This window comes from Narcine bancroftii, chromosome 1 (assembly GCF_036971445.1).
Source record: "Narcine bancroftii isolate sNarBan1 chromosome 1, sNarBan1.hap1, whole genome shotgun sequence".
Classification (NCBI taxonomy): Eukaryota; Metazoa; Chordata; class Chondrichthyes; order Torpediniformes; family Narcinidae; genus Narcine; species Narcine bancroftii.
The window spans coordinates 338,967,941-338,995,889 of NC_091469.1; the positions used below are offsets into that span (position 1 = coordinate 338,967,941).

A 27,949-nucleotide genomic window follows, 5' to 3' on the forward strand; every position below is an offset into this window, starting at 1 on the left:
CACATTCCACCTTAAATATTCCCTATGCCACGTGCTCTGTGATTAGTGAGGGATTGCTTAAGGGGTTATGTGAGTTGAAAGAAGAAGTTTGAAAACCACTGTTTTACTTGTACCTAATTGGCTCGTTATGTGCACGGTTTCATAACTCCAAAGGAAATGGGCCAATGATCATTTTTCTCAAGAAAAATAATTTGGTAACATTTGGGTCTAGAGCAATGGTTCTCAACCTTCCCTTCCCACTCACAGACCACCAAAGCAATCCCTTACTCATCACTGAACTTATGGCATAGGGAATACTTAAGGTGGAATGTGAGTTTTAAAAAAGGTTGCCCACCCCTGATCTATTTAATCCTGTACCTAGTTTTTTTTTTCTCTTTTACATAGAAACTGCAAAACTAAGGAACAGAAGGTGGTCACTTAGCCCTCTGACCCTGCTCACCATTCCATACAATCATGGTTTATCACATATCTTCAGTACCCGAGATCTGCTTTCTCTCCATATTCCTTCACACTATGGACCACATTCAAATCCCTTTTGAATTTACAGGTATCAAATGAACAGGCCATAACAACTTTGAGTCATTTTGAGTCAAAAGGTTTCTCTTTATTTCAGTCCTGCAGTCAAACAGGTACTTCATGAATAAAAATGTTTTTGCGGTATGCATTAATTACATTAATCAATACAAAGCTTGGAGAGATAGTTACTGAAGTGCAAGAAAAATGGCATAAAACAGAGTTGGTTAACAAATAAGGAGAGTTTGATGGCTTTGGACCTGTATTTCCTAAGTTCAGAGGGATGAAGGGATCTTAAAGCAATATTGAAAGGCTGGATAGAGTGAATGTGGAACAGATGTTTTCAGTTGTAGAAGAGTCTAGGACCAGAGGCCACAGCCTTAGAATAAAAGAACATTCATTTGAAACAGAGATGATGAAAAATTTCCACCAAAGGCTGAGGAGGTCCAAGCATAAGTGTACTTAAATCAAAAGTTGATAGGCTCTAGATTGATTAATTTGCTGCCGCTGCCATCTTGTGCCACATGGCTTTCAGCTCCAGTTCCATGGCTCTGAGTTAGGCTCCCACAAAGATCTCAAATACCTGTACTGCACTATGCCCTGCTGTTTGTTTCTATTGCTGAATTCTACGGACTACCCTTGCCTCCGTGTGAAGATACCTGCGGAGATTGCTCTCTTGCTACCTCACTTGCCACAACCTGTTCTTGTCCTCCTGCACTTCATCCTCCACTGGATTCACCCCTTCACCACCAGTTCAACATCATTATTTTTTTAGATATACAGCATGGTAACAGGCCCTTTCAGCCCATGAGCCTATGCCGCCCCATTACACCCAATTAACCTAACCCTGGTCCTGGATTCTCACATATTGGAGCCCACATTGCTTCCATTGACACAATTACTACTCCAGTCCTGAGTTACCCTGTTCCAATGTCCACGCAACTCACATACCCACACCAGCCTCAGCCTCCTCATGACTGCCATCTTGGATTTCTCCATTGCTGTATCACACTAGCTCTCTCCCCCACTACATCCTTCCATATCCCCACACCTCTCCCTACTCACTCCATCTGTCCCCAGCCATCAGATTCTCTCATCTCCTCCCTAACTCCCCTGACCTTGCTATCCTCCACTTCCACCCGACTTCTCCAATCCTCCACCTCCCAATTCTGATATCCCCAACTCTCCATTTCCCCCCTCATCCGCATCCTCCTCCTCCTGACACCCTCCACCACATTGACCTCCACTCTGACACCTGCCTGGTCTTTACTATACTCTCCAGCCTTCCCTTCTTAGAGACAGAACACACCATCCTCAGTAGAAACTTGCCCCACTTCTTTCAAGCTCCATGAGTTCTGCAAATGCGACGATGTTGAACTCTTCTTCCATCAACTCTGTTGCCATTTCTTTCTCCAAGATTCTCCTGTAGTGTGTCGAATGACTCAAAGACTTGTTGACTCAAACCAAGGCTTTTATTAGCAAAAGACAGGAGCTTATTATATCGAGGTTGACCAGTCCAGACTGACCTGGGTCTGGTTAGGAGCAGCTCTTTTATGATCTGCCAGTAGGTGTGGCTACGGCTCTCATCCAATCACTATACATTGGTGATAGTATTCTGTACTATCACATCTCCACCCTCCTCTGAAGGCCCCTTCTCCTGTCATCAGCCTTCTTCCCCTGTCCTGTCCTTCTGCCAGCTCTGGATCTTTACATTTCCAACAGCTGCCGAGCCATCAACAATCTCAACGTCACTACTCCCCTCACTTATTTTAATCTCACTCCCTTGGAATGCTCTTCCCTTCACTCTCTCTGCAACAACCCCAACCTCATCCTCAGGCCTGAATGAATATTTGATGTGACCAATTTCATCAAATTCTGCTTGGATGAGTGTGCGCACACACATACAAGGGGTACCCCAATCAGAAGCTTTGGATGAATCAGAGGATTCACAAACTGCTGAAAGGAAAGATCAAGGGTGTTTAAGGCCAGAGATCTAGATCTCTACAAGAAGTCCAGGTACGACCTGCAGAAGTCTCCCTCTACAATAAAGAGGCAATTTTGGAGGTGTTACGTGCCCAGAGGACCCCAAAACTCCGCAGCAATAGATATTCATCAAGACTAATAGTTACTTAAACAAAAATTGCTTATTATCTTTAAACATGAAAACAGAATCACATTTGAACTTATCATTATTGATTTAACTAACCTAACTTAATCCGCTTCTAATTCTAAGCGCAAGTGTATGTAATGTGTATTAAGTTTTGAAAAGTTCTTTGATTCACAGTCCAAACTCACTTCTCATTTCTCAAAGTTCACTGGTTTCAGGCAATACTTATACTGTGCACAGAATTTAACACTTATAAAGTTCACAAGGCTTTGGTGCTTGAAAGGTAAATGGTTACTGTTCAGGAAGGTTTTTGTTGGTTTTCAGAGAAAAATCCATTGTACGCTGACACCCACAATTGGTTCCTTTTAGTGTCTTGCCAAAGAAACTTGGCCCATTAGGGTTCTCCAGATGATAACCTTTCTTTCAGGTCACCAGAGTGTCTTTTTGTTTCTCTTATTCCAAGTGAAACATTAGACAGCCAGTCCTCTCCTCTTGCATGAACCACAAGAGCTTTGACCAGGCTGAACTAAGCACCCATAACCCATCTTCCAAATGAGTTTTTCCACAAGCTTGCCAGCTTGTCCTGTTCCAGTTGTTGCTGCTGACTGTAAAACTGTAGAACTGATCTCTCTCTCTCTCTTAGAGAAAGACTCTCTCTGTTTGCAAAACCACATGACCCTCTTAGAACAGCAAGTTCCCCTCCAGACTCTGATAAGCTCTTTCATCTGTTGCCTTTTTGTAAACAACAATCCATTAGTGAAGTCTTTTTGGCACTCTCCAAAGCTTTTGCAAAGACTGTTGGCCCCGACATGTCTAACATGAGCAGAGCTCTAGTATTTTAAATAAGATCTGTTTTAAAGTGTTTGTAAGTGACCTACATTAAAAAAAAACCTGTCCCAATTTATCTCCCAAAAACCTATCTATATTCTGTCACAGAGGAAGCTAGAGACAAAGACAGATACATAACAGCTATGGCTGGGAGTGCAGGCCATATATCCTACAAAGCCAGGGCAAACATCGTAGTTGGCTGCAATGCTTCATTACCCGATGAGCTGAACACCTTCTATGCCCATTTTGATAAAGGAAACCCAACAGTGCCTATGAGAATCACTCTGAGGTCGACTTTAGAACATCATTCAAGAGGGTGAACCCTTGCAAAGAGTCAGATCCGGATCGTGTACCTGGCAAGGTTCTGAAAATCTGTGCCAACCAACTAGCTGGTGTGTTCATAGACATTTTGAATCTCTCACTGCTGCAGTTGAAGTTTCCCACCTGCTTCAAAAGGGCATCAATCATCCCAGTACCCAAGAAAAGTAGTGTGAGCTGCCTCAATGACTATCACCCAGTAGCCCTAACATCTACTGGGATGAAATGCTTTGAAAAGTTGGTCATGGCCAGATTTAACATGGACCTAAGCAAAGGGACCCACTACAATTTGCCTGCTGTCACAAATGCTCCACAGCAGATGCAATATCATGGACTCTCCACTCAGCTCTGGATTAGCTAGAAAACAGCAACTCACACATATGGCTGCTTTTCATCAACCATAGCTCAAACATCAACACTATTGTCCCCTTAATGCTGGTCAACAAGCTCCAAACCCTGGGCCTCTGCATCTCTCTCTACAACTGGATCTTTGCCTTCCTCATCAGAACACCAGTCAGTATAAATTTGAAACAATATCTGCTCTTCATTAACAACCAATGCTGTGGCACCCCAAAGATGTGTACTTAACCCACTGCTCTACTCATTATACATCCATGACTGTGTGGCCAGGCACAATTCCAGTGCTATCTACAATTTTGCTGATGTGCCCACGGTTGTTGGCAGAATGACAAACGTCAATGAGGAAGCATACAGGAGGGAGGTAGATCAGTTAGTTGTGGTGTCACATCAACAACCTTGCACTCAATTTTAGCAAAACCAAGGAGATGATTGTGGACTTCAGGAGGAAGTTAGGAAATCATGAACCAATCTTCATCAAGGGCTCAGTAGTGGAGAGGGTCAAGAACATCAAATTCCTGGGTGTCAACATCTCGAGGATCTGTTCTGGAGCCTCCATGTTGATGCAATCATGAAGAAGGTTTGCCAGCAGCTAGACTTTGTGAGGTGTTTGAGGAGATTCAGAATGTCACCAAAGGCTCTTGTAAACTTCCACAGGTGTAGAGTGGAGAGCATTCTGGCTGGTTGCATCACCATCTGGTACAAAAGGGCCAACTCTCAGGACAAGAACATGCTCCAGATGGCTGTTAGCTCAGCCTGTGACATCACAGGCACCAGACTTCACTCTATCGATGACATTGACAAGAGACGGTGTCTTAGGGACAGCAGCCTCCATCCTCAAGGACCACCACCACCAAGCCTATGCCCTCTTTACTCTTCTATCATCAGGAAAAAGGTACAGGAGCCTAAAAACGAGCACTCAACAGAATATGGACAGCTTCTTTCTGACTGCCATCAGATTCCTGAATGAGCAATGAACCACAGACATTGCTTTATTCTGACTTTTTCCTGTTTATCTTAATTTTTTATTTATTTTGTAAAATGGTTTAACTAAATGTTTGCACTGTAATGTTGCCACAAATTTTGCGTTCATGTTAATAAATTCTGATACCTCTTCACACTGTCTCCTCTGAAGATTCTATGCCTTTCTTCATATTTCTCCATCTTTGTCACATTTACTCCTAAGTTGTCTTCCATTCCAGATGATCTGAGATGTCCTTCTTTAAAGCACGTTCCTTCTCATTTACCACCATCAACTAAGCCCTGACCCATATTGCCTCCTTTTTCCGCACATCTGCTCTAGTCCCCTCTTCCCAAGATGAAACAGACAGGAGCCCCTTGTCCTCACATACCACCCCTCCAGTCTCTATATCCAATATTTGTCCTCTGCAATTTCCATCACCTGCAGCAATGATACCACCACCAGACTTTTCCCCCCTCTCTGCCTTCCACAGAGACTGGTCCCTCCATGACTTCTTCATCCTTTCATCCCTTCCCACTCATCACTGGCTTGATACCTACTATCACCATGATTCGAGGCCCCAACTATCTTTCCAAGTGAAGCCACACTTCACTTGTGAATCTTGTAGGGGTCATCTACTTAGGATGGCCAGATGTCTGGTTTTAGGTTGGAGAGTCCTCTGTCCAGTGGCACCTTATTCCAGTCATTAATTTGCTCTCCATTTGGGGGCAGAAAGTGCAAGGGCATTTACCCTGTTAAATACAGCATCCCAGCGTGCTTAGGCATGTTTCATCTTGTGCGTATGTGTGAGTGCCGCCTGGTGCATGCACAATAGATTGGAGTACCTGAAGCCGGCCTGCACAAGCGCAGTGAGTCAGTAACTGGGGCCAGTTGGTGTGTGCACGGTGGGCCCACAGACAGGGAAAACCTGTAGTTCTGGTGTGATCAGCAGCGCTTTGATATCAAGTGGAGTGAGCTTTGAAGGAGGGTGAGTGAGGCTCAATATTGATTTCTTACAGTTATTTATTTATACTGTATGAATGCATGTGCTGTAAATAATATACAGAATGATACATCACTGAATAGGAAAAAGGGCACTAGCAGAAAATCACTGATTTATGTTGAAATAGCTAGGTTTTTGCTGGATTTAAATAGGCAAAAAAAGTTTCATGTTAGAAATTTTAATTAATAAAATAACTAAGGTGATCACATGTTTGCATTTGTTTTTTGTAAAACACACTGTGGGTATGGTAATCTATGAACATGTCCTCAGGGCCAGCGCCAAGGGGGGCATTCATGGGCATTTCCCCCCCTAAATGAGGTATTGTGCCTCCCCTACCCACAGCACTAGCGTCAGCATGCGATATAAGCACGCACCTCCCCACCCCCACCCAGAGTCTTCGAACGGCAGTTTGTTTCACCCTAATGCCCCCATATTAGACTTGTTCTGATGCCGACCCTACATGTTCACCTTTTTTGGAAATTTGGAGAGATTGGATGCAGATTGGGAGATCGTTTCATTAAAGCACCTCCCCTCTTGTCCGCAGCAATGGTGTGGATCTCCAAGTGGCTTACCATTTCAATTCCACACCCCATTCCCACGCCGACATGTCTATTCATGCCCTCATTCACTGCCAAACCAAGGCCATCTATAAATTGGAGGAAAAACAGCTAATATTCTGTCTGGTTGTTCTTGAATCGATGGTATTCACATCAACTTCTCCAGTTTCTGTTAGCCCCCATCCCTCTGTCTTTCCTCAGCTCCCCACACCCTACCCTCCAATTCAGAGAGTTCTCCCCTCCCCCTATCACCTCCACACTTTTTCTCTTGTGCGATCCCACCCATAGGCACCCATAACCACCTATGAACTCTTGCCTTTGGGCCCTTTGTCTTCACCCTGCTCCTCCCCTCCCCCTCTTCTCCCCCCCACCCCCCCACCCCGGCAGCTGCCTGCTTTTTCCTCATACAGTAGAAGACCAAAAATCTGGAGGCCAGAAATCAGGACTATCTGAGAATCCAGACTTTTCAAAAACACTCAAACTTTTAAAATTTAGCAGGCTTTTGTGTGCGTACATGGATGCATAAGTGCCAAAGATGCACAGTGGCAAAAAAGTGACCACGCTTAAATACAGGTAATCTTATCGCAAAAAAATTCATTTGTATACTGCACTTTTCTTTGTAAATTATGTTCATTTTTAAACATAACTTTAAGCATTACTGCCTTGATGAAGGGTTCAGACCTGAAATATTGGTTATGTATCTATCTTTGCTACACAAAGAACGCTGTGCAACTTGCTGAGTTTCTCCAGCATTTTTATGTGAATGACAATCACAGTCTCTGCAGATTTTTTTTGTTTAACTCTTGATTAGTAAGGGTGCCAAAGGCTCTGAGGAGTAATCAGGAGAATGGGGCTGAGAGGATTCGAATGGTGGAGCAAACTCAATGGGCGGATGGCCTCATTCTGCTCCTACGTTTTATGGTCTATGTTGAAAATCTCTTCCAATAAGGCCAACGTGCCATTGGCTATTTTCACCACCTGTATTCCAGGTGTAGTCCAGATATTCAGGTCTCAGTGCTCAAAGTTCAATCTTTCTTTTATTGTCATGTGATAATACGTTAAAATTAAAAAAAATGTAGACATACAGCACGATAACAGGCTATTTCAGCCCACAAGCCTGTTCCACCTAATTTACCCCAATTAACCTTCACCCCGATACATTTTGAATGGTGGGAGGAAACCAGAGCCCCCGGGGAAAAACTACGAGACACAGGGAGAATGTACAAACTCCTTATAGATCAGGCCCTGATCATTGGCGCTGAAAAGGCGTTGCGCTAACCACAACGCCAATCGTGCCACCAATATAATGAGTAAAGTACACACAACTGCAGACACTGTGACTGAAGTAAAAAAACAGAATGCTGAAGAAACTCATCAGGTCATACTTGATATAACAAAGATACATAACCAACATTTTGGGTTTGAAATCAAGGCACTAAGATTCCACTATCTGCAGCTTTTGTGCTTCTCTGCTTTTGGATCTAAATTTTAAATTTAAATGTAGACATAGAGCACAGTAACTGGCTCTTTCGGCTTCCCAATTACATGCAATTAGCCTACAACTTCAGTACGTTTTGGATGGTGGAAGGAAACCAGAGCCCCCAGAGGAAACCCATGCAGATATGGGGAAAACGTACCAACTCTTTACAGGATTACAGAGTGTGGGATTCGAACCCTGGCCCTGATTGCCGATGTTGTAACAGAGTTGTGCTAACTGTGCTGCCCAGTATCTCCTTTTACCTTTACTTGTGGTGGATCAGGATGTACTTTGTGGTCTTCTTTAGGGAATGATCTTTAATCTATGCTCTTTAGCAACTGAGTGAAAATGACTTTACCTTACTATTCTTTTCAAAATCTATTATAATTTTGTAAATTGGACAGAACAAAATTGTAATAGTAAATTTGTCCCGATCTCAGATTATTTTTGTCAGGCATTAAGTGGGATTGTCTTTTTGTGACTACTTTTTGATAATATCACCTGTTATTAGGCTCGGAGTGTAGTAAATTACAGGCTTGAAATTTTTATGTTTCAATATACCTTCCAGTTTTCTTTGATTGCTATAGCAATTTCATGAACAAATTATGGTCAAATTTTTAAACAGAACAAAGTTTAAAGTGTTGCAATGCATAAAGAACAATACAAATCATCATACTTGGAACATCCTTCTGATACATATCCTCAAAGCTACATGTTAGTGATAAAGTTCACTCTAAATTGAGCCTTTGCTGGATTAAAACGTTCACAATTTTTCTTAAATTGAATGATGCAAAGGGGTTGTACAAAATTTGCATTTTTGTTCATCACTTAACGAGTTCAAAATTAAATGCTAAAATAAACACTAAAAATGAACTGCTTTTAAAAATATTTTTATTGATGTTTACATTATGCACAATGTAGTTATATATCAAATCAAAATTTTGAATTACACAATTCAATATATAACTGTACTGTTCAATTGTGCATAATGTAAACATCAATAAAAATATTTTAAAAAGAAATAGAAAAATTAACTGCAAGTGTTTTATCTTCCTCCCCAATATTATATGGAATTTGAAATTTGTTCAAAATTTTGGAATATTTAGAGCACTAAATATTACAAAATAAATTTAATGACATTGCAAACTTCGATTTGGCAAAGTGCACTTTGCAAACATTTAATAAAACACAATATGATGCAGAAATTGCTCTGTGCTTCATTCTTTTTGGGGGAAAAAAATAATCTCTTGGAAGGAATATTTTGGCAATCTACACTATGTAGTTTTGCTGAATCAGGAATTTACATCCCTTGGACTTTGTCATCATTAAGTCTTTACCATGCTTCGTGAGGAAGGTTGAAAACAAGTGAGCTGTAGGTGCATGCTGCTCTTAAACTTGTTCAGGAGCTCTTCAAGCAATCTACAATGAAAAAACAATTAGTTCACATTGCACACCTGATAATTAAAAAAAAAAGGTTAATTTAGACCTACAGCACAGTATCATGCCCTAGTGGCCCATGAGCCGGCGCCTCCCAAATATCACAATTAACCTACAACCCCATACATTTTGAAGGATGGGAAGGAACTGGAACAGCTGAAGGAAACCAACACAGACAGATTCGAACCTGGTTCACTGGTGCTGTATAGCGTTGAACTAACTGCTATGCTAATTGTTCCGCCCTGTAATAGGCTACCTTTTTTATTTTATTAAACTTTCTAAGAGACAATTATGATTGACTGCCTACAAACCTAATTTATCATAACAATGAATATTTTTATCAGTTAATACCTCATTTTAATTGACAATTATTAGAACCATGGACTTAAGTTTGGTGAGATATTAATGGTACTCGTCACTCACGGATAGAAGCCTTGTTTTAGGAATTTAATTGCTTAATTACAGATGCCACTTTAACTCAAAGTGAAATAAATGACTTAGTCCCCATATAATACTCTTTTTTATAAACCAGTTTTTTTGAAAATTCAAAGTTCTGCCCTATTTGATTTATTCAAAAGACAGGATAGAATGATTATTTTTAAAAGGTCACAGGCAAACTTTTGGACACGCACTCTTTATAGCTATTGTAAACAATATAGCTGCTTTACAAGCCAGTACACTACAAGATTATCTTTCATAGAGTAACACAGCAAAGAAGCAGGCCCTTTGGATCATAGAGTCCACACCAGCCACAAATATTAATCCTGTTTTAATCCTATGTTTCTGAATTCTCCCCACGTTCCCATCTGTTGGAATATTTATGTTGATTTTGATAGGAAATTCCATTTTTAATGAATTTTAAATTAACAATATCTGGCATAGGCAATAGAATTTGACCACCATCAATGTGAAACATGCCCAAGTTCTTCAGTCACAGTAAACAAAGAAACCATTGATGGCTTACTTTTTATCTGCTCCATTGGGAAGCTGAGGCAGTGCTTCAAGAGCTTGTTTGAAGCTAGAACTGGGGAACAATGACAGTTAAATATTAAAGTAAATGGGATGTTGATGTTGATTCAAAATTTAATTTAATTGGAAAGAACAGCATGCATATAAGACCTGGTGGTGTTTCAGAAGATGAAAAACAAATTTGTTAAATGCTGCCTGATATTTAAAAAAATGATTCTTACATCAGAGTCTTCCTTACTGAATATCCACTGCAAAATAATGAGTTCAACAATCTCTTATTTGGAATTGCAGCTCCGTGTGTTCATAATTTACGGTAGTATGTATAATATACAAAAGTGGCTTCTCCAGATATTGCTATGTGTATTACATCAATGCACCAACCCACTCTGAACTATTGATGATTTAGTGCAGTTATGAACAAAACCAAAAGCAGCTTATAAAAACAATGCCAAGGGCATCATCAGAAGCTTTTTCTTTACTTTGTTCTGAGTAGAATGTTTGGTTGATGTGGACATTAAATCATTTTACCAGACTTAGTCAGTACTTCAACTATTAAACATGCTTTTATACTTGAAATGGATTTCCCCCAAAATCTCTGTTGAAGTCAACTAATCAAATCATTATAAAATACAACAATGAAGTTGCTTCTTACCTGCTGTCGGCTGTCAGGAACAAGGCTACAGCATCTCTAAGAGCACATATCTCCAGTTTGGCCTAAAGAAAGAAACACATCTTAACACCTGTAATCAATATATCTTGAGAAATATGAATCAGAAACAGGAGCAGATGGGTCCAGTCGTCTGCTCCACCATTGAATTAAATCATGCATAATGCTGTGACTCAACCTATTTGCTTTGATCAAACATCTATCAGCCCTGACCTTGGATGTAATGATAGGGCATCCATGGCTGTCTGCAGCAACGGAGTTTTGAAGTTTCCATCTCATTGGCCAGAAGAAAATCTCTCTTCAGTCCTAAGGGTCATTCTTTTGCCTGATGCAATGCCCCCAGTTCGAGAATGTTAAGGTATAGGTGTGTCTTTAGAATTTTGTTCATCTCAAGTGAGATTATCTCACTTTATACACTCATGAGATTAATGTCAGGAATAAGATTTTCTTAAGAGAGGAGGCATTTTCTTCCTACTGTCAAGACAAACTATCTTCCTTCTGGTATCAATCAAATTAATACATGCTGCTCTGATTCCAGCACAAGTATATGTTTTAGTCAGTGAGGCAATTTGAGAAAGACTTCCTTCCTTCCTAACAATTAGGAATTGCTTTTTTTTTAATAAAGCATTTTTGGCATTATCCACCAGTCATTACAAAATTTATCTGTATGCCTATCATACATACATTGCTTGATCTGCAACTTTGAAGTTCCTCAATTTAATTCTTGGATTACCAAGGTTAAGAATAAACTATTAAAGTTTAACTTTCATATATCTGGCTTTATTTCATATCCATCTGGAATAAGTGGCTAGTACAACATTATAACTAGCAGTTAGAACATCTTCTAATGAAAAGAATTAGCATGTCGATGGGTGAATATTAATGGCAAATTACAGACTTTCGCTCAGTTTTCCCGACAGGAGAGATCTTGATTTTCTGCAAAATCAGAGACAATATAAAATGGAGGAAAAGTACTTTTCACGGGAAGGGACAATATGAAGGAAGAAATTAAACCTGAGGAGATTAGCCAAAGCTGTTGTGTACACTTCTAATGGTCAATTCCATCTGCTAACAAACAACGCAAGAGGACCACAAGCAGGATACACTGGGGAAGATTCAGCAATTTTGGAATAAGCAAGCTGAATCACATGGAAAGCTATTCAGCCAAATGAGTTCAAGCAATCTATATGAGGGTGAACTGTGCAAAGCTGCACTCTTGAGCATTCAATGTCTATTCATTGATTAAAAAAAGCCTTGAGAAATGAAATCCACAACATTGCTACTTGATACAAAACAGACAAAGTATTGGTGTTGTGTCTTTTATCCACTGGTCTTTCAACCACTGTCTAATTTATTCCTCTACTGAGATTCAGAAAGACAAGTTTTCAGGACATTTTAATGTTGCACATTTCTGGATATACTGTACAGTTCCAAATTTTTCTGTTAATTTAATAAACCTTTCAAGATTGAGACTCATATCCATATTATATCTCAGATGTACTGCTGATTCAAATTGCAATTATTAACTGCAAATAAGATCAGATAATGACTCATATTCTATAGTACTGAAGAGTTAAATATCAAAGGCAAAGCCTTCTCAACTCGTCATATCGCACAGGTATACTTATTTTTAAGTACTGCTGCATACACAGCTCTGATACTATTCAGTCTTCAAGTATCCAGACTTTAATTGCATCTGATTGACAAACATAATCACTAGAAGCTTTGTGACAACTGAACATCAGGACATTGCATTTAGAATTCTCCTCTCAGTGACATAGGAATGGATTTACATTTATAGTGCCATCAATTGGATGCCCAGCACTTTTGATGTCATTTCATATTCATAACTGACTCACAATTTAAAAAAAAATATTCTGGCATTCTCTCTGAATACATACATAAGGCATTAACCTTTTTTGCAGCACATATTCATATTCAAATATGAAACTATAACCTGCATGTTTCCAAATTTCTGACGAATAAGAGCTTTTTTGGGGTGTCTGCTATTTAATATGCAAATTCTTGTATGAGGACTCTATTCATAACTACATAAAAATATATTTCTAAACCATTTCCAAACCTTCCAGTAACAACTGATCTCAACTTATTGCTGCTTGCGCAGGATTAGGTTCTTTTGCTGTAATCTTTTTGCAAAGCGACTGTCACTTTCAATTTGACTGCCAGAAAGAACATGATCAGATGTCATCTGATAAGTTTTATTCATTTCTGTCATGAAGTACTTTACGTTAATGAAGATTTCTTTGTAGAGATACAGCACAGCCACAAGCCCTCTGGCCCATGAGCCCACACCGTCAAAAAAAAAACATGTAACCAATTAACCTACTAATCCCATATGTCTTTCGAACGTGACAGGAAACTGGTGCTCCCTGAAGGAAATCCAGGAGGTCACAGGGAGAATGTACCTTACAGATAGCATCAGATTCTAACCTGGGTCACTGGTGCTGTAATAGTGTTGTGCTAACCGCTACACTAATCATGCCTTGTTTTCTTGTTTCCATATTATCTATAAATGTTTGGCCATATTAACAAGGACACGAGCAAATCTTGACATATTCAAAAGAACATTTTCATCTATCTGAGTTAACAGAAAAGGGTTTGGTTGAACAAATTATCTACCAGAACATCAATCGTTCAGGATATCACCAGTAACAACTGTGTTTAGTGCTGAAGAATACAATCACTAAACTAATGTTAATATGAAGCAGAAGAACAATTAAAGTACAAAATGACCCAGATCATTGCATTGTTATTTACACTGAATGCCTTGAACTACAGCAGAACTTTGTTTAGTTATGTGACCATAATGGAAGGATAGGAGACCATCACCAGGCTCTTTTGTCAGACAAATCAAGACATTTTGTCACTGTTAGACCCAAGGATTAGACATACCATCATCTAAAAACAAGGGAAACAGATAATTTGATGAATCACTACCACCCCTGACAATGCATTCTAGGCACTCACCACCCTTGGGGTAAAAAATGTACCCCTGACATCTTCCCTAAACTTTCTTCTCTTATTTGCTTCTGAGAAAAAAATTGCTGGCTTTCCACCCTATCTCTGCCTCTCACAATCTTGTTGACCTCTATTAAGTCACCTCTCATCCTGCTTCGCTCAAAAGAGAAAAGCCCTTGCTCTGTTAACCTTGCTTCATGTTCTCTATTCCAGGCAACAATCTGGTAAATCTCCTCTACACCCACTACAAAGCTTCCACATCCTTTCTGTAATGAGGTGACCAGAAATGAACATAACATTCCAAGTGTGGTCCAACCAGAGTTTTATAGAGCTGCAACATTACCTCATGGCTCTTGAACTCAATCTCCAAACTAATGAAGGCCAGCACACCATAAGACTTCGTAACTACCCTATCAAACTATGCAGAAACCTCGAGAGATTTATGAATTTGGACTGCAAGGTCCCTCTGTTCTTTCACACTGTTAAGATTCCTGCCATTAACCATGTATGTACTCCACCTTTAAGTTTGACCTTTCAAAATTCATCACTTCACACTTATCCAGATTGAACTCCATCTGCCACTTCTCTGCCCAACTTTGCATCTTGTCTACATCCTGTGGTAACCTATGACAATCTTCTACACTATTCACAACACCTCCAACTTTCATGTCATCAACAAACTTACTTTTGACTCATGTCCAGGTTAATTACTAAAATCACAAAGAGCAGGGGATCCAGAATATATCCCAGCAGAACTCCACTAGTCACTGACCTCCAGGCAGAATGCATTCCATCTACTGCTATCCTCTGCGTTCTTCTGGCAAGCCAATTCTGAATCCATGCAGTCAAGGTTCTATAGATCTCATGCCTCATGACTTTCTGAATGTCTATTATTGGGGATCTTGTCCAACGCCTTACTAAAATTCATATACACCACATCTACCACCCTCTCTTTATCAATTTTGTCACTTCCTCAAAAAAACTCAATTAGGCTTGTGAGGTACAATCTTCCCCTCACAAAGCCATGCTGACTATCCCTGAGAAGAACATGCTTCTCTAAAGGCATGTAATCCCTATCCCTAAGAATATTTCCCAATTGTGTGCAAAGCTCATTGGTCTATAATTGTGAAGATTCTCCCTATTACCTTTTTTAAACAAGGGGACTACATTTACCATTTTACAATCCTCTGGTCCTTTCCCTGTGGCCAGGGATGACAAAAAGATCATTGTCAATGATCCAGCAACCTCTTTCCTTGCTTCCTGTAGTAACCTGCATAGCATATCTTGTTTAGTCCCAAGGACTTCCTAATGTTTTTAAGAAGATCCAGCACTTCCCCTTTCTTAACCTAAACTTGCTCCGAAACTGACCTATACTGTTCTATACTGACCTCAGATTGAGCAAAATCCCTCTCTCTGGTGAACAATAATACTTAGCTTCATTGTTCACCAGAGAGAGGTACCTTGGTCAATTTAGGACCTCCCCTACCTCGAGCCACATGTTGCCTCCTTTATCCTTAAGCCATCCAACTTTCACTCTTGTCATCCTTCTGTTCTTTACATATGCATAGAAAGTCTTATGGTTTTCCTTAATCCTACTTGCCAAGGCCTTCTTTGCCCTCTTCTAGCTCTCCTAAGTTCCTTCCTAGCTGCCATGTAATTCTCATGACCCCTTCCTGATTTTTGATTCCTAAACCTTATGTAGGCTTCCTTCTCCTTCTTAACTAACTGTCTTAACTTTTTTGTTAACCATGATTCCCTTATCCTACCATCTTTCCCCTGTCTCAGTGAGACAAACCTACCCAGAACCCCATAAATGGTCCCTCCACATTAATGCTTTCCCCCAAGAACCCCTGTTCCCTATTTACTCTCCTCAGTTTCTGCCTAATCCCATCATAATTAGCCCTTCCCCAATTAAACACATTCCCATTTTGTCTAGTCCTGTCCTTGTCCATAGCTATACTAAAGGTTAGGAAGCAGTAGTCACTGTTACCAAAATGCTCCCCTACCACGAGATCTCTCACCTGATTAGGTTTGTTACCCAGTACTAGATCCAGAATGGCCTCTTCTCTCGATGGCTTATCCACATACTGTATAGGAATCCTTTTTGGACATAGCTGACAAATTCTGCCTCATCTATCCCTTTCACAGTAAGGAGTGCCAGTCAATATTTGGGAAGTTGAAGTCTGTTATTTCTGCACCATTCCAAAATTTCCCTAAACTGCTCCTCAGTCCTAAGAGCTATTTGGGGACTGAAAGTCTATTCCCAATAAAGTGATTGCTCACTTTCACCTACAGTGACTCAGTGGATAATGCCTCCAAAATGTCCTTACTTCCTGCAGCTATGATTGGTAATGATACGCCACCCCTCCACACCCCCCCTCCCCAAACACTTTTAACTCTCTCCTGTCCCTTTTAAATCATATACACCTCGGACTTGTATCAGCCAACCCTGTCCTTACATCAACCAAGGCTCTGTAATGACCACAACATTGTAATTTCATGCGCTGATCCATGCTCTAAGTTATTTCCCTTACTCTTAATACTTCTTGCATTGAAATAATATTTCAATCCTTCCAACTAACTATATTTCTCCCTCTACTATCTGACCTTCCTGACAACTTCACTACACATTGTATCAACCTTTCCACCATCTGCTCTTTTCTCTGCCTCATCATATTGATTCCCATCCCTTAACAAACTAGTTTAAATCTTCTCCAGTGGGCTCAAGCAACCTCTCCGCAAGGATATTGGACCCCTTCCAGTTCAGGTGTTACGTGTCCTTTTTATATAGATATTACCTACCCCAGAATAGATCCCAATGATCCAGAAGCATGAAACCCTTCCCCCAGCACCAAATATACAGCCATGCATTTATCATCCTAATTTTACCTTTCATGACATATGGCACAGGCAGCAATCCTGAGATTACTATCCTTGAGGTTCTGCCTTTCAGCTTCCTACCTAGCTGCCTGAAATCTCTATTTGTGTCCTCATCCTTTTTCCTATTTATGTCATTGATACTAATATGTACCTTGTCTTCTGGCTGCTCACCCTCCCTTTTCAGGATGCTGTGGACCCGATACAATATCCTGGCATCTGGGAGGCAACAAATCATCTGGATGCCCTTTTCATGTCCATAGAATCTCCTGTCTGCCCCTCTAACTATTGATTTCCCCAATCACTATCACTCCTTTCCTTTTGAACTACAGGGCCAGGTAGGTTCCCTCCCTCAACAGTATCCAAAGCAGTAAAACTTATTATTGAGGGGGTGGGCAGAGGGGTACCCTGCACTACCTGCCTTCTTGCTTTTGCTTTCCCTTCCCTGACAGTCATCCAGCTTCCTCCACCTTCAGCTTCGGTGCAACTACCTCCTATAGCTCTTTTTCAAGAACTCCTCATTGAATGGAAAATTTACATAAGGAATGAGTCCAGGATTAGAAAAGTACAAATGCATTTTCCTCTGTGAAATCTACGTGCATTTCACCAAATGCACATTTTAGCACAGACAGTGGCTCATTTTAATTTGCAGCAACCATACAAATCTAATGGTTAGGGGTGAGAACGTGTTTAACCTTTGACAATATTAAATATTTGACTGAAGTCATTGAAAAGAAAAGAAAATCACGCATTGGCTTCAAAACAGTACAGTAATTTTCAAATCGATTCCTTCTAGAGCAAAAAAAAACAATATGTTGGAAGAATGCAACAAGTTGAGCAGGCAGCAGTGGAATAAAAAGGATTGTTGACATTTCAGGACGGAACTCCTTCAATAAGGACCAAGAGAGAAGATGTCAGTAAAAGCAAGCAGTGACGTTTTTAATGAAGGATTCCATATTAAAATTCAACAGCAGATCCTAGCATCTGCAACCTCTTGTATCTCTCCTATTATCATTCCAGAGATGTATGAAGATCACATTATTTCACACACTACTGGACAAATGAGTTACACTGAAACTCTTTTATTTATGAAACAGGTGCAGTGTAAAAGTTTGCTTCAACAATTAGGCCAGTGATTATATTTTTTCTTCTTATGCATTTGATTAAAGGCCAAGTAAATTTAAGGAGAGAATACCTGTAATGCTCCATTTTTACTGAAGGATGATACACACTGCATCAGTCGACTCACTTCTTCAGCAACAGCTTCTATAATCTGTGAAAGAACCCTTGGGACAAGTTCCTTGGAAATTGTAAACACCTGCATGTTAATAAAATAGCATGTGTTAAAAGGTGTGGCTTAATTAATGTAGAAAAGACCTTTACATTAAAAAAAGCAACATATGAATAGAAAGATGTTTCCATTACATGACTAAGATATGTGCCTCAGAACGTACTCTGTCATACTATCTCAAAGTCACATAGATATTAATGAGATCGCTATAAAAATACAAAAATGCTGGAGAAACTCAGCAGATCATGCTGTTTCCATGGGAGGTAAAGATATATAACCAGTTTCGGGCCTGAACCCTTCTTTGCTCAATTCCTCCAGCACTTCTGTGTTTTTGCTACAACCATAGCTTCTGCCAACTTCCATGTTTCACTTCAATGTGATAGCCTCTCATTTGTCTTTGAACCATGAAAGTTGGAGGTGATAAATTGTGGAAGTAAGCAATAGCCAAGAATTAAATTACAAGATATGGCTCTAAAGGATGTATAGAACCTTGGTAAACTGGTGCAGCAATTGGTAAAATGTATCAGATTTTGGCTTCAAAAGGACCCAGAATACAAAAGCAAGAAAGGGTGAATTTTCATGAGACATTGGTTAGCGTACAACCCGTGTGCCATTTGGAAGAATGAGAAAATCTGAGAGAGGATGCAGGAGTGATTCAACAAGACCAAGAAGAAAGAGGGATTTTAAATAGAGAAGCCAGAGTTGTTTGCTTTGAGAATGAAAGTTGAGAGGAGATAATTCCCTTAATATATAGTTCAAGGGATCACTGATTTAAAGCAAAGAATTAAAAAAAAATACAGGAGGAGGTGAGGAATTTTTTATACTGCAAAGTATTGGTAATCTGAAAAACAGCCTGCAAGGGTAAAGGAAACCAAGTCAAAGAGGGCTTTCAAAAGCTAATTGGATATTCTTTGGCTTGGCTTCGCGGACAAAGATTTATGGAGGGGTATGTCCACGTCTGCTGCAGGCTCGTTGGTGACTGACAAGTCCGATGCGGGACAGGCAGGCACGGTTGCAGCGGTTGCAAGGGAAAATTGGTGGGTTGGGGTTGGGTGTTGGGTTTTTCCTCCTTTGTCTTTTGTCAGTGAGGTGGGCTCTGCGATCTTCTTCAAAGGAGGTTGCTGCCCGCTGAACTGTGAGGCGCCAAGATGCACGGTTGGAGGCTATATCAGCCCACTGATGGTGGTCAATGGGGCAGACACCAAGAGATTTCTTTAAGCAGTCCTTGTACCTCTTCTTTGGTGCACCTCTGTCTTGGTGGCCAGTGGAGAGCTTGACATAGAACACGATCTTGGGAAGGCGATGGTCCTCCATTCTGGAGCCGTGACCCACCCAGCGCAGTTGGGTCTTCCGCACTTGAGGGAAATTCATTCACAGGGAGAGGAAAGATCAAAAGAATGGGACTGAATAGACAGCACTTCAGGGAGCTGCCAAGGAATTGACCAGCTAAATGACCCCTTTTCCTTTGCTGTCATATTATTCTATAACTCTGGGGAATAAAGAGTTATGGAATCTGTACTACTGAAACATCAAATTCATTTTGTACTTAATTGCAACTGTGAATATTTGTTTACCTATCCTTTTATATTTATTATCTGTTTAGTTTCATGGTAATTTCACACATGCTATTGCCATCTGTAACACCAGCGTTGTCTCCGCTCCATCCTCAACATTCGTTGGAGCGCTTTCATCCCTAACGTCGAAGTACTCGAGGTGGCAGAGTCGACAGCATCGAGTCCACGCTGCTGAAGATCCAGCTGCGCTGGGTGGGTCATGTCTCCAGAATGGAGGACCATCGCCTTCCCAAGATCGTGTTATATGGCGAGCTCTCCACTGGCCACCGTGACAGAGGTGCACCAAAGAAAAGGTACAAGGACTGCCTAAAGAAATCTCTTGGTGCCTGCCACATTGACCACCGCCAGTGGGCTGATATCGCCTCAAACCGTGCATCTTGGCGCCTCACAGTTTGGCGGGCAGCAACCTCCTTTGAAGAAGACCGCAGAGCCCACCTCACTGACAAAAGGCAAAGGAGGAAAAACCCAACACCCAACCCCAACCAACCAATTTTCCCCTGCAACCGCTGTAACCGTGTCTGCCTGTCCCGCATCGGACTTGTCAGCCACAAACGAGCCTGCAGCTGACGTGGACATTTACCCCCTCCATAAATCTTCGTCCGCGAAGCCAAGCCAAAGATTGCCATCTGTATTGCTGCAGCAAGAAAGAATTTCTGTGCTTATGTAGTCAACAATAAATACTCGTACCTCATAGCATCTCCAATCTATTCAATTTTTTTCTCATATCCCAGGATCTTTTCTCTAAATGTTCATTGCAACACCTCAAAGACAAATATATCTTTTCTTTCCTTTGACACCCAAAAATGCACCAGATACCCAGGGGTGGTTTCAGTAATGTTCCAAGTAGTTATAGTCCTACTTTCTTACTGAGGTAAACGAGAAGTCTGGAGATACTGAAAAACGGAAGCCACACACATTATGCTGGAAGAACTCGATGGGTCAGGCAGCATCCATGGAAGACAATAGACCAGCTGAAATCTCTTCATCAGGTAGTGGAAGTCTGAATAAAAGGGTGCGAGGGAGAGGAGCAGAGCCTAGCAGATGATCGGTTAATACTGTCTTACTCTTGCCCTTCAACCTGACAAAATGTTTTGGAAGTCATTAATCCAAAAATTCAGCAATGACATTTAGCCAAAGGATAGCGATACATCCTCTTTAAGTTTTGTGATTAGAATAAACTGTTATCAATCCACAATCATTTTCTACATATAGTAGCTAAGAAGGGGCTATGTGATCTGGTTTCTAAAAGGCAGATTGTTGTTACAGAGTTCATGACTTTTTTTGTAAACCACTATTTGACAGTGTAAAAGAGATGGTGTATGTAAACTTTAACCACAGGAATCAGTCTGATGCTCCCTTGTCCTTCAGGCAGTTAGCTCATGCTGAAGTGACACAGATGAAATGGTACTGGTTTACAAGCCATTTTGGAACTTATTTCTGCATAGATAAAAAATAATTTGACCCACAATCTTGGGCTGCACAGTTAGCACAAGGCTATTATGGAGCCAGGAACCCAGGTTTGAATCTGGTGCGGTCTGTAAGGAGATTGTATGTTGTCTGCATGGGTTTCCTGTGGGTGTTCCTGTTTCTCCCCACCTTCTAAAGAAGTACAGAGTTGGGAGGGTAATTCGGCTCATGGGTATATTTGGTCTGGATCGACTCGTGGGCCAGAGGGCCTGTTACCATGTTGTATCTCCAAATTAAATTAAATTATGTTAAATTAAAATTGTAACAGTGGAAATTAGTCTTAAGGTCTTACCTCTGCATGCACAGCTATGATATTAACTAAAGCTTCTTTTAAGTAAGTTCTGACACCTAGGAAAATAAGTGAAACAATGCTTAGTACAATATAATGACCCATAATAATTGATTAATCTGTGAACCAAATGTTCAAATGTAATATCAAGAGAGGAATTGCTTGTAACAGAGTTATGAAGATGAAACACTCCTTTCTGCTTAACTTTTATGCTCAAGAACTTGAGGCAAAAATAATTTCCAACCAGATCATTGGCAATATCATTTGTTTTTCCTCAGCAAACCACTGCAATGTGCAGAAGCTTAGTCTTGATGAAAATGCTCCATGGATCTTGGTTATTTTTGATCAATTGCAGAGGAAGAAGTTCGTAGAAACACAAAATGAAGTAAAAGATCAAGTGCAATTTAATTCACATACTTTCCTTATTGTTGCATAGTTATAATGGAATTCTTGTCTACTCATAGTATTCAGTACAACAGTTGTCCAATCATATCAACCTCTATCAACTAGTCCACAAGTGACAGAATTTACATAACAAAAGAACCCAATAATGGAGAGGGTTTCCCTCCATTATAACCACTTGCTGCTATTTGTTTTTTTTTTAAAGTAATCAACATTAATGCGAGTATTTGTTAGCTGTTATATACTTTCTTTTTCAACGTTTCCTTGAAAGGAAACCAAACAGAATACCTGTAGCCTGTTTATATTATTATTCCCACATGGAGCTAAACCATCAGCACCACAAGTGATAAACCATGAAGCAATAATTTCTACCTTTACATATGCTAAAGATTGTAACACAATAGACACTTTCACACTGGCTAATGTGTAAATTGGCCGTTCAATGAACTAGTTAAATAAACCATTTTTGTCATTCACACTGGACCACTTATCACCAGGCATAATAGGGAGAGGGGCGCCTAACCTCCACTGGTGAAATCTGAGTGATTCATCGAACAATGACGTATCTGCCCTCTCTGCTGCATGGAATTCTGGGAGGGCAGGTCTGCCATCAAAATCTCTCTCTCTTCCTCTCTCTGCAACTTTCCCACAGTCTTTATAAATTTTGTGCCTATGTGTTTTATTGTTGCTACCACTTTCCCATGGTCCATAAAAAATTTAGAAAGGTTTATATAGGTTGGTACAACCACAGGGGCTGAAGGGATCATACTGTGCTGTACATCTTCTCTTCTTCTTTGGCTTGGCTTCGCGGTCGAAGATTTATGGAGGGGGTAACAATGCTTACCATAATTTATGTTATAACTAGGCATGATTAATTTTGTTTAAATACAAGATCATAATACATTGATCAGAATTTAGTAAAATGAAGAAAAAGTTTATACCTTCTTTTTATCTTTTGCTTCCTTCATGTTCCTACATTCATACAAAAACATCATCAATGAATGGATAGCCCATGTCCCCTTCACACTGGGCTAATCAGCTCACAGGCATCAGTTGACCCTGGGGATGATACAGCCTACCCTGGAGGTCCATACCCGGGGTGATTTGATGTCTGTATGCCAATTCCCAAGTGTTCACACTGGCCCCTTAACCAGTATATTGGCCGTTAATTACTAGGATAAGGTGGCAGTGTGAAAGGGGCTAATGACACTGTGCCTGCTGATGAACAGAAGATGAAGACAAGAATACAGGTTTATTAGTACAGTGCAACTCCAATGATCCAAAATGGTCAGGAATGGGCTATTTCGATTAAACAGTATTTTCAGATAACTGGACATTTTATAAAAACAGCCCAGTAGTAACAGTGTTTAAACAACAAAACACAGGCGAAGGCTTTTAAAGCATGAAATAAGGTTTGATTATTACCAAAAAACAATCTGAATAAAATAAGATGTATCCAATACCAAAAAAAAATCAAAATTCTACTCAGAGATTTTTACAAAATTCAAAAAATATTTCAACCTGTGACATCAGTTGGCCTCCAAAAAAATTGTTGGATAACTGAGGATTTCTGATTGTTTTGGATAGCCTCATTTATTCAAAACATTGCCATTTTGGGTTTGAAATTTTTTGGATAAATGAGGATTTCTGATTTTTCTGAAATCCTCAATTAGGAACATAGGAAGTAGGAACAGGAGTAGGCCAAAAATGGCCCATCGAGCCTGCTCCGCCATTCAATAAGATTATGGCTGATCTAATTTATGACCTAACTCCACCGACCTGCCTTCTCCCCATATCCCCTAATTCCTCTATCATGTAAAAAGTTATCTAACCGAATTTTAAATATGTCTAATGAAGCAGCCGGAACCACTTCCCTGGATAGAGAATTCCAAATATTCACTACTCTCTGGGAAAAACTATTTTTCCTCATCTCTGTCCTAAATCTACTCCCCCAAATCTTGAGACCGTGTCCTCTCATTTTAGTTTCCCCAGACAGCTCAAAAAACCTTCCTACATCTATTCTATCCATACCCTTCATAATCCTATATGTTTCTATAAGATCTCCTCTCATTCTTCTGAACGCGAGCGAATACAATCCTAGATGATTTAATCTTTCATCATAAGTCAACCCCTTCATCCCAGGGATCAACCTAGTGAACCTCCTCTGGACCGTCTCCAAAGCCAGTATATCCTTCCTCAAATATGGAGACCAGAACTGGACACAGTACTCCAGGTGCGGTCTCACCAGTTCCTTATACAATTGCAACATTACCTCCCTACTCCTGAATTCAATTCCTCTCGCGATGAAGGCCAACATTCCATTTGCCTTCTTAATAACCTGCTGCACCTGCAACCTAACTTTTTGCGATTCATGCACAAGCACTCCCAAGTCCCTCTGAACAACAGCATGCTGTAGTTTTTCACCCTTTAAATAATATTCAGCTCTTTTATTTTTCTTGCCAAAGTGGATAACCTCACACTTATTAACATTGTACTCCATCTGCCAGACCTTTGCCCACTCATCCAGCTTAACTATATCCCTCTGCAGACTCTCCACATCCTCATTACAATTTGCTCTTCCACTCAATTTGGTGTCATCCGCAAACTTGGCTACACCACATTTTGTCCCCTCCTCCAAGTCATCAATGTAAATGATGAACAGTTGTGGGCCTAGCACCGACCCCTGCGGCACCCCACTTACCACTCTCTGCCAACCTGAAAAACTCCCACTTATCCCGACTCTCTGCCTCCTGTCAGACAACCAATTTTTGATCCATGCCAATATACTTCCCCGGACTCCACTTTCCTGTAACTTACTGATAAGTCTCATGTGCAGCACCTTATCAAACGCTTTCTGGAAATCCAAATACGTAACATCAACCTGTTCCCCTCTATCCACCATACCCATTATATCCTCAAAGAATCCTAACAAGTTTGTCAAACAAGATCTTCCCTTTCTAAAACTATGCTGCATCTGCCTGATTGAACCCTTACGTTCTAAAAGTTTCACTATTTCATCTTTAATGACGGCTTCAAGCATTTTTCCAACTACAGACGTCAAGCTAATTGGCCGATAATTTCCAGTCTTCTGCCTACATCCCTTCTTAAAAAGTGGCGTGACATTTGCTGTCTTCCAGTCTGCCAGGACCTGCCCAGAATCCAAGGAATTTTGTTATATGACCACCAATGCATCAATTATAACTTCTGCCATTTCCTTCAGAACCCTTGGATACATATCATCAGGACCAGGTGATTTGTCTGGCTTTAGTCCCATTAGTTTCTCCATCACTACTTCCTTTGTAACAACTATTTTATCAAGGCCCTCCCCAATATTCGCATCCTTAACTCCGCACTTGGGCATGCTGGATGTGTCTTCCACTGTGAAGACTGACACAAAATATTTGTTCAATGCCTCGGCCATTTCCTCTTTTCTTGCTACCAGTTTTCCTTTCTCATCCTCCAAGGGTCCTACGTTAACTCTGGCCACCCTCTTCCATTTTATATATTTATAAAATTTTTTGCTTTCTGTTTTTATATTTTGTGCCAATTTACTTTCATAATCCTTTTTCCCATTTCTTATTACCCGTTTTGTAACCCCTTGTTGTCTCTTAAAGTTATCCCAATCTTCCAGTTTCCCACTGCTCTTTGCAGCTTTGTACACCTGCGCCTTCAATTTTATACTCTCCTTTATTTCCTTTGTTAACCACGGTTAATTTTTCCCTCCCTTGCTGCCCTTTTTCCTGACCGGAATATATTTTTGTTGAACATTACAAAATATTTCTTTGAAAATCTTCCACTGTTCCTCAACTGTTTCATCAATTAGCCTGTGCTCCCAGTCCACTCTGCCCAATTCCTCCCTCATCCTATGGTAGTCACCCCTGTTTAAGCATAATATAGTTTATTAGTTTTAGATCTAACTATTTCCCCTTCCATCAATCATACTATGATCGCTATTTCCCAGATGGTCTCTGACTATTACACCATTCACTCTACCTATCTTATTGCACAACACTAGATCCAGGAGAGCATTTTCTCTTGTTGGCTCCTTAACATGCTGCTCAAGAAAGTTATCGCGGATGCATTCTATGAAGTCCTCTTCCAGACTCCCACGACCAACTTGATTTTCCCAATCCATGTGGAAGTTAAAATCCCCTCATGACTACTGCCATATCATTATTACATGTCTCACTTCTCTCTCTATTTATTTCCTGTGCCACTAAACTATTGTTATTTGGTGGGCGATAGATAACACCCACCAATAATATTTTCCCTTTGTTATTCTTTCTTTATCTCTACCCAAATGGACTCAACATTATGCTCTTTAGATCTTATATCATCCCTCACTATTGCCTGGAGCTCATCTTTGATTAAGAGTGCAACTCCACCTCCCTTACCATCCTGTCTATCTCTTTGCACCACCTGATACCCTTGAAAGTTTAATTCCCATTTATGATCACCTTGTAGCCATGTTTCCATGATGGCTACCAAATCATAGGCATGGGTACCGATTTGCGCCTCAAGTTCACTAACCTCATTTCTAATACTGCGGCCATTCACAGAAAGTGCCCTTATGCTCTTTGTCCTTTTAATATCTAGTGACTTCTGTAACCTTTTCTTTTGATTTTTCTGCCCACTATTTTTCTTTGTAATTTTCTTAACACTATCATTGACCCGAAAACTCACTGCACCATTTGATTTTCTACTTTCTCCTCCCAACCTTATTTTTCCTGGCCATTTCTTTATCTTCCCTACCTTTTTCCCTATCACTCAGGTTCCCATACCCCTGCCAAATTAGTTTAAATCTTGCCCCACTGCTGTACCAAACATACTTGCCAAAATGTTGACACCTTTTGGATTTAGGTGCAACCCGTCCTTCTTGTAAAGATCATGCCTTCCCCAAAAGAGATCCCAATGATCCAAGATGCCAAATCCTTGCCTTATACACCAGCCCCTCAGCCACACGTTCATTTTCCTTATCCTTACATTCTTTTCATCACTTACATTTGGAACAGATAGTAATCCCGAGATCACCACCCTAGCATTCCTGTCTTTCAGCTTTTGTCCCAGCTCACTGTAATCCTTTTTCATTACCTCCGCCCTTTTCTTGTCAATGTCGTTTGTACCCACATGTACCAAGACATCAGGCTGCTCTCCCTCTCCTCTCAGAATATTTTGGTCCCGATTTGTGATATCTCATACCCTTGCACCAAAAAAAGATATTCGGAGCTGAACAGACGTCTCTTCCGTTTCCAAAAATAGTGTATACAAAAACAAAACTGGAGGCACAAAACAATAAAGTTACAGTTTTTAATTTAAATTTCTTAGAAGATAAATAATAATAAATACACCAATTAACCAACAAACTCAACTTGATTTTGGAGGAAAAGAGAGCACCTGGGGAAAATGCAGGTTATGGGAAGAACATACAAACTCCTTTCAGATAGCACTGGATTTGAACCTGGGTCGCCGGCCCTGTAAAAGCATTGCCCTAAACACTACGTTAGCCGTGCTGGATAAGTGGTTGCATAGAACAGACCCTTCAGCCCAACCCATTCATGACTAATTTGGTATACTGGTACCCCCAGTTTCCTGAATTTGGTTCACATCCTTCTAAACCCTTCCCATCCATATCTGTTGTTATTGTATTTGCTTCTACCAGATATGGGGTACCTGCCAAGTAAAAGAATTGAGGCTTAGGTCCCTCTTAAATATCTCCCTTCACATTTTTAGCATATTCTCCAGTTATTAGAATTCTCTATCCTGAAATATAACATTTCTTTTGATAATTACCCATATATTTTGGCATATAAGTTGAGTCATGAAATCTAAAACTCAAAAATTGGGGGTCAATTTATATTCTGAATATACTTTTGAGA

The 27,949-nt window shown here is 40.3% G+C and overlaps 1 protein-coding gene across 2 annotated transcripts in view; it reads right to left on the reverse strand.

Annotated features, from left to right (window-relative positions):
• Window positions 1–9,098: 9,098 nt before the first annotated feature.
• exoc2 (exocyst complex component 2) overlaps window positions 9,099–27,949 on the reverse strand; it is a 287,207-nt gene continuing 268,356 nt past the window's right edge. The window contains exons 24-28 of one of the 2 annotated variants that reach the window (XM_069909652.1): window positions 21,675–21,730; window positions 18,246–18,368; window positions 11,180–11,241; window positions 10,523–10,582; window positions 9,099–9,540 (exon numbers count right to left, since the gene is read on the reverse strand). In XM_069909652.1, coding sequence (XP_069765753.1) covers window positions 9,447–9,540; window positions 10,523–10,582; window positions 11,180–11,241; window positions 18,246–18,368; window positions 21,675–21,730 — 395 coding nt within the window. In that variant the 3' untranslated portion in view covers window positions 9,099–9,446. The remainder of the gene's footprint in view (window positions 9,541–10,522; window positions 10,583–11,179; window positions 11,242–18,245; window positions 18,369–21,674; window positions 21,731–27,949) is intronic. The other variant, XM_069909660.1, reaches the window with a different exon arrangement.